Genomic DNA, 7,043 nt, shown 5'->3' with positions numbered 1-7,043 from the left:
TATTATTATTATTATTATTATTATTATTATTATTATTATTATTATTATTATTATTATTATTATATACAGCGCATTAGCCAGTATGCTCTTCCAGGGTTTTAGAAGGCTATTAAAGGTAATTAGCAGCATCTCCAATTAGGTGCAGAAACTCATAGCTGGTAATGCTGCCAGAAAACTATTTGGATCTCCTTTTTACCTTATCATAACCATCTGAAGGAGCATGGTAGCAATCTGCACCAATTGCAGCTTCTGCACCATCTCATTTTCAGGAGAAACCCTATCTAAAGCTCAGGGGTTTGCAGTCAATCCTAGTATTATTCTGTACTAATAGCATGCCCATCTGCCTCCATGCACACTACCACCCACACAGGTTGATGACAGCCTGACCAGAGGCTGCTTGCTGTTTTTGGTTATCAGACACAATTTTGTATACATGCAATGTCTGGTGAATTTGGAGTCTCTCACAAAAACAGACAAGAGTATTTCACAATGCAATTTACAATACCTCTTGAAGATTTATGTGCAGGGGTGCAACTATTGGGAATGGGGGTTGTGCAAAATATAGGCATTGCCTCACCAAAACAACTATTTTGCTAAATGAAACTTTCCTTCACTCCCCAAATTTCTAGCATTTCAATAACTGCGATTTACCATTCAGAAATACAATATGGGTGGGATACAGACCACCCAAAAAGGGTGGTCTCCTGCTGCCCTGGTTTGCTCCGTGAGGGAGCCGCAGCAGACAAACCGAGCAGCTCCATCACGGAGCAAAAAGAACCCGCAAAAAGCGGGCTCTCCTTGTGGTGCCTTTGTAATGCCGCAAGGCACCAAGGGCGCACTTGCGGCGTCACAAAGGTGGCAGGACATGTGGATGTACGCGTCCATCACATCAAAATGGTGACGCCCGTATCATAGTGATGTGTGTGTGTGTGTGTGTCTAAATGTATATGTCTGGGCATTACAGAAAATAGAAATATAGGCTACTTATTAGGCTAGAGGTCTGACAGCCATCTAGACCATAGGGGCCATCCAGTTCACTCCTCTGCAATGCAGGGATACACAATCAAAGTATTCTGGGTAAATAGCCAAGCAGCCTGTTTGAAAAACTTCCCAGGAGGGGACTCCATCACATTTTGAGGCAGTATATTCCACTGTTGAATAGCTCTTACCATCAGAAATTTGGGGTAATTTGAAAGAGGTAGAATTCTTATTTGGAGGATTCTCTCATTTTGCTGCCCATTTTGCTACTCCCCTGCTGAAACTCTCCCAATCAGAATTTACAATACTGGCTGCATGAAGCAATAGTCTTCACTCAGTATAACTCAACATGCCTATATTCTATACGCTTAAATTTCAATAACATCTGACAACTAGCTCAACAGGACTTCAGTTGCCTGCCTTCCCCTTTGAAAATCAACCAAGGGAAAAGAGTTTCCCAGCCAGATCTGGATGTTTAGGGATCCATGCATTGCTGCAGAACAAAGAGCCCTAGTGGCACAGTGGTTAAATTCCTGTACTGCAGCCACTCACTCACAAACCACAAGGTTGTGAGTTCAATACCACCCAGGGGCTCTGAATCAACTCAGTCTGGCATCCTTCCATAGGTCGCTAAAGTGAATACCCAGCTTGTTGGGGTCAATTAGCTTACACTTTGTAAACCGCTTAGTACATTGGGAAGTGGTGTAGAAAGGTACTTGCTATTCATAGAATCATAGAGTTGGAAGAGACCACAAGGGCCATCCAGTCCAACCCCCTGCCATGCTGTTGAGGAGTCACCCATTTCTGCTGATGAAAGCAGTTCTGCCAGTGGAACCATTTTACTTGGGCCCTTTCACACTCTGCAATCACAGCACTATGATTAACTGCCATGGCTGCATTCTATGTAATCCTGGGGTTTGCAATCTTTTGAAGGAGCAGAGTAGCTCTCTGGCTGAGATTTCTTAAGACATCTCCCTAGAACACAAATCCTAAATTTTTGAAAGATCTGAAAACAAAGTGAGTATGATTTTTTTTCTGCCTGTGTAGAAATTTACCAAGAAAACCCTATGATAGGTTCACCTTAGAGATGCCTTAAGACAGAAATGACTTGGAGGCACACAACAACAAGACAACTTCAAAACTTACCGGGGAACTACACTTTCCAGAAATAAGCATTAAGAAAGGTACGTGGCAGCAGTGGAAATCACTTTACAATGCTAAGGTTCTATCTGTACAAAAATGTTGAACCGGCAATCTTTTATGGCAGAATTGTTCATTTTAATTCAGTGGGCCCCTGTGGTGTAACATATGATGGAGAACAAATAATGTGAGAGATTTGTCTACTCTAGAGATTACTCAAAGCCCACTGTTTTTCCTGAAAGTCCACATACTGTCATCCAATAAACAGGCATCTGACCTAATTGATATGTGATCACCACTGAGTATATATTCAATGACAGTAATTACAGAGGTTTCTTGGAGGAACTTCATTAATATGGATTTCTAGTTTGCTGTCTGTTGGTTAAGCATGGCAGATGTATCACTAGTGGTGTCTGTCAAGTTCCTAGTTGTAAATAAGCATTCCACAAATCATTCTTCTTTCTCTTTGGGTGACACACCTATTTGCTTCCTGTTGTAATACTTATTGAAAAATGGGTAGTTTCCATGATGTTTATCACACTATCCTCTTAAAGTGCTACTATTCCACTTTGACTCCTCTAGCTGCCTCCTGTTGCATTGTGGTATTGGCAGTTTTAAGGAGGAGTATTTAGAAGAGAACTGCCTGAGAATTCTAAATACTCCTCCTTAAAACTGCAAATCCCAGAATGCAACAGGAGGCAGCTAGAGGAGTCAAAGTGGAATAGTAGCACTTTAAGAGGATAGTGTGATAAACATCTGAGTCTCTCTTCTCTAGACTCCCAAACTAATATTGTCCCTCTCTGGACCTATCAGACCCTTTCTTGGTCTATGATCAACGCCCCACTTTAACAAAATGGTGTTCCCTCAGGAACGTCTGGAACACAGTCCTCTCTTGGACTCTACTGTTCCCCAACTGAACACCAGCTTCATCCCTCAAGATTCCAAACCATAACTGAAGTTCTAAACTGTCCCAATTCCAACTGACTCCCAACTGTCAGCTTGGAATTTTTAAAAGTCCCAGCCCACATTCTATTGGCTGGTCCTCAGCTGCCTTCTGATTGGTCAGCCGGGTGGTCTGTGCACCACACACTGCATATGACATCTCTGGTGCCCCAGCAAGCTACATTTCCCAGAATTCCATAGCATTGAGCTGTGGCAGTTTAAGTGGTGTTAAATTGGATTATTTCTGCAGTGCAGAGGCTGCCTTATTCTATATTGTGAATGCAAAAACATTTGCATTAGGTTGATTAACATCCCACCCTCTACATCTGTCTCAGTCACTACACTGACCTCAGAAGGGGTGTGTGTGTGTGTGTGTGTGAACCTTCAAGCCACCTGTCAACTTATGGTGACCCCAGGAATTTCATAAGGTTTTCTTAAGTGGAGAATATTTAAGGTTTCTGAAGTGAAGAATACTTAGGTCTGGTTTTATTGATGTGGACACTAAGAACATAGGCTGAAGTTCAGAGAATGTTTCCCTTCTCTCACTTTGCCCCAGGAACAATCTGTACCTCCTGAAAATATGGTGGAATGGCGATGATTCTCCTATTCCCTCCACTTTCCACTTTCCCTTTGACCCTCCAGCACACACTTCCTTCCATTCAATAATTTTAAGTAGAGTTTGGAAAAGTGACCTTTTTATTATTGCCACTTCCAGAACCTCCCAGCTGGTGGCCATGATGGCTGGGGAATTCTAGAAGCTGTAATACAAAAAGTGAGCGACTGAGACCAAAGAAGAAGTGACTGTTCCAAGGTCTGTTTTTAAGGTCCAAACCATAGCACATGAGTATGACACCATCTGTCCATGCAGATATAGCTAATCAGCACAAAGGCCATCAGTGGCACATTCAAGCATTTTCTGCATTCTTGGTCACATGTAGAAAACCTCAAGGGCATGTAAGATGGAGTCGTGTTTTACAATAATTAAAACGGTCAAAGAAAGAGGGAATTCTTTCTGGTTCTGCATTTTGGTAAAAATTGATTACATTTGGAAAACTCACCAAGCAAAATTAGAGAGAATGTTACTTCTACATAGACTTCTTTTGGAAAATATGACTCATCGTTTCCCAGTGTAGGCCATTTATGCACACCTTATGTTTTTGGCAACCTACCATACAGAAGCTTCCTTAAAAGAAAAGTAGGAAAAGAAAGAAGCATGGTTATGTCTACATTCCCCTTTTGTATCCAGAATGCATGTTCTCAGATTTTACCAATTATTTAAGAACTGATTGCCCCAAATTTCTAAGAATTGCTTTATGCCAGGACTTTGGTACAAAGGCTGCTGGTTAAGGGACAGCCATGTAGTTTGTATAGGATACACAATGAATGAGTGATGATCACATTCTTGCCTTGCTCCTTGCTCACTTCCTTCCTTCCTTCTCTTTGCTTATTTTCATCATGGTTTTAGATTGTAAGCACCTTGGCAGGACAATTTTTACTCATGAGACATTGGTAGAAAACACACTGCGGAAATAATCCAGTTTGAGACTACTTTAACTGTCCTGGCTTGATGCTAGGGAATTCTGGGAACATTAGTTTTGTGAGACACTTAGCCTTCTCTGTCAGAGGCTAAAATAAACTACATTTCCCAAGATTCCCTAGCACAGAGCCAGGGCAGTTAAAGTGTTCTCAAACTGGATTATTTCTGCAGTGTGTACTGGACCTTTGACACAATGCAGCAATATATTGATGGCACCATGCAAAATGAATAAACAATATGATAATGCAATCAAGCTATCCATCCTTGATTCTAGATGTGCTGTAATATTACCAAATGGGTTCCAGCTGAATTGCAGGCTTGCCCATATTCGTAATTCCATCTCTAACTTGGAATCTACTTCAGCGACCCTTGCTGGAAACTGGTACACAGAGCTCCTTCTCAGTTCTCGAAAGAGTCACTGAGAATTCACAAACATTGCAGCAGAATCTTTGTGGCTATATATATGAGAGAGAGAAGTAGTAGTAGTAGTAGAAACTATGTTGAGAATCGACGTTTCTGCTACAATATATATATAGTTTGTGCTGTTTTATATATATATATATATGTGTGTGTGTGTGTGTGTGTATGTATTAACAAAGTTTCTGCTGCAATGTTTGCCCACCCTAGTATCCCTGATTAAACTTCTTTCTTTGGTATAAACTCTCACTATATATATGGAACTATGAAAACAGGAAACATGCCTCTCCTCTTCTCCCCCCCCCCCCCCCCCCCCCATATCCCTGGTTTGCTAAGGTTCAGAAAACAAAAAATGCATTGTGGCTAAATATAGACTGACAGTTTAGGGCTTGGTTCTCATGTTACACAGAGACAGTTCCCTGACTGTATATGAGTGGAGTAGGAAAATGTCCCAGAAGAGAAGCAGAGGGGGAAAAACAACAACTGAACAGTAAAATAAATAAGCCAAGAAATAAATGTAATCAATCCTTTTCTACTTCTAGTTGCACTTTCTTTCTTAAAAGCTTGAAAACTTTTCACCCAAGCATTCAGATCAACGGAAATGACTTTTGCCTTTCAGTTCCTGCCTTGACTTCTGCACTCATGCTTTCAGTTTTTCTTGACTTTTCTTTCTTTCTTTCTTTTTTCTTTCTTTCTTTCTTTCTTTTTTTGCCCTCCTTTTGCAAAAGGCAGGGAAGAAAAGGAGGCAGAAAGTTTCAAAAACCCACTGTAGCAAGGAGATCGCTTTAGAGAAAGAGAGAGAGAGAGAGAAGGGGGGTGCTTTGGATCTCTCTTCTCTTTTCAGAAACTGAACATTCACCTTAAGAGCTGCATAGAGGAAAGGGGGGGGGGGGAATTGAAAGTCAATACTCACACGGAGCAGATGTTGAACTGTTATAGGAATTCATCCTTTATGCATTCATAAAAAAATAAATTAAAAATTAAAAAAATATGTCCCCCTTTTTTGTTTTTGTACAGAGAATTTGCTCCCCTAGGCGCAGTCCAAAGATGGATGAAGCAGAACAGCTGGAAGGGCTGGGGAGAAAGCAGGAGAAAGCAGCTCTTGTTCAGATGCTCTTGCTCTGGTTCTTGACCATTTACCCCTGGAAAAGGAAGCAGCCCAATGTGTCATGTCGCTTGGCCTCTCCAACTCAACAGTAGGAGGGGAGGGGCTCTGGTTTTTTAGATAAGCACTCACTGGTGTGTGGCTTTTTTTTTTTTTTTACATTTCTTTTTCCTGTCCTCCAGCCAGCGGACCTTTCCACCTCCAGGAAGCAACAAGTTGAGGCAAAAGGAGCTTTCTGCCAAACTGAACAGCTACATGCATCACATGCCAGCAATGTATAGAACAAAATAGAACAGATCAGAACATAAGCAAGAGGGAAGTTGAAGGGGGAAGGGATGTTGCTTTGGTCAAATCAAGGAGAAGAATTAACAATGGGATGTTTATTTCATTTGATTTGATTTCTTTGGCTTTATGGCAGCAGGCTTTCTGCAGAGAGGGACTGAGGTTATACCACTGTATTTGGTTTTGTGTTGAGAGAGCTGGAAGGATGCTTGAGTCCTCATTCAATTAAACAGGTTTCATAGGTTTGGGTGGGAGAGAGTGAGGACAAAGAAATGGCTGGGTACACTAGTGCAATTTAGAGGTTCATATTCATAAAGAGATGTTCTCTGTTCTATACTCCTGTACTATGAAATCAGAAAAAGGAAGGTCTATTAGTTACTCCATCCAGGTGTTCCACCTCATGAGAAAATATGTCTCTTGGCTCTGAGTCCTTGGAAACTGTGAAATACCATTCATCCTACACCCATTGGTGCTCCTGTGAATGTGAAATATTTTTATTCTATAAAATACAGTCATCCCCCGTGTTCTCAGACTTGGGATTTGCGGTCTTGCTTATTCATGGATGGCAAGGGGGAGGGAACAAAATGGTGCATGCGGCCCTTGAAATCAATGAGACCCTAATATTGGTGATTTTACTGATTC

General features: G+C 41.3%; 1 protein-coding gene across 1 annotated transcript in view; it reads right to left on the bottom strand.

Moving 5' to 3' along the window:
* The window catches only part of GYPC (glycophorin C (Gerbich blood group)), a 44,780-nt gene extending 38,557 nt beyond the window's left edge, over positions 1-6,223 (bottom strand). The window contains exon 1 of the mRNA XM_042446252.1: positions 5,928-6,223. Coding sequence (XP_042302186.1) covers positions 5,928-5,961 — 34 coding nt within the window. The 5' untranslated portion in view covers positions 5,962-6,223. The remainder of the gene's footprint in view (positions 1-5,927) is intronic.
* Between the last annotated feature and the right edge of the window lie 820 nt (positions 6,224-7,043).

The sequence above is a fragment of the Sceloporus undulatus genome, chromosome 1 (assembly GCF_019175285.1).
Source record: "Sceloporus undulatus isolate JIND9_A2432 ecotype Alabama chromosome 1, SceUnd_v1.1, whole genome shotgun sequence".
Taxonomy (NCBI): domain Eukaryota; kingdom Metazoa; phylum Chordata; class Lepidosauria; order Squamata; family Phrynosomatidae; genus Sceloporus; species Sceloporus undulatus.
This window is presented reverse-complemented; position numbering and strand designations above follow the sequence as displayed.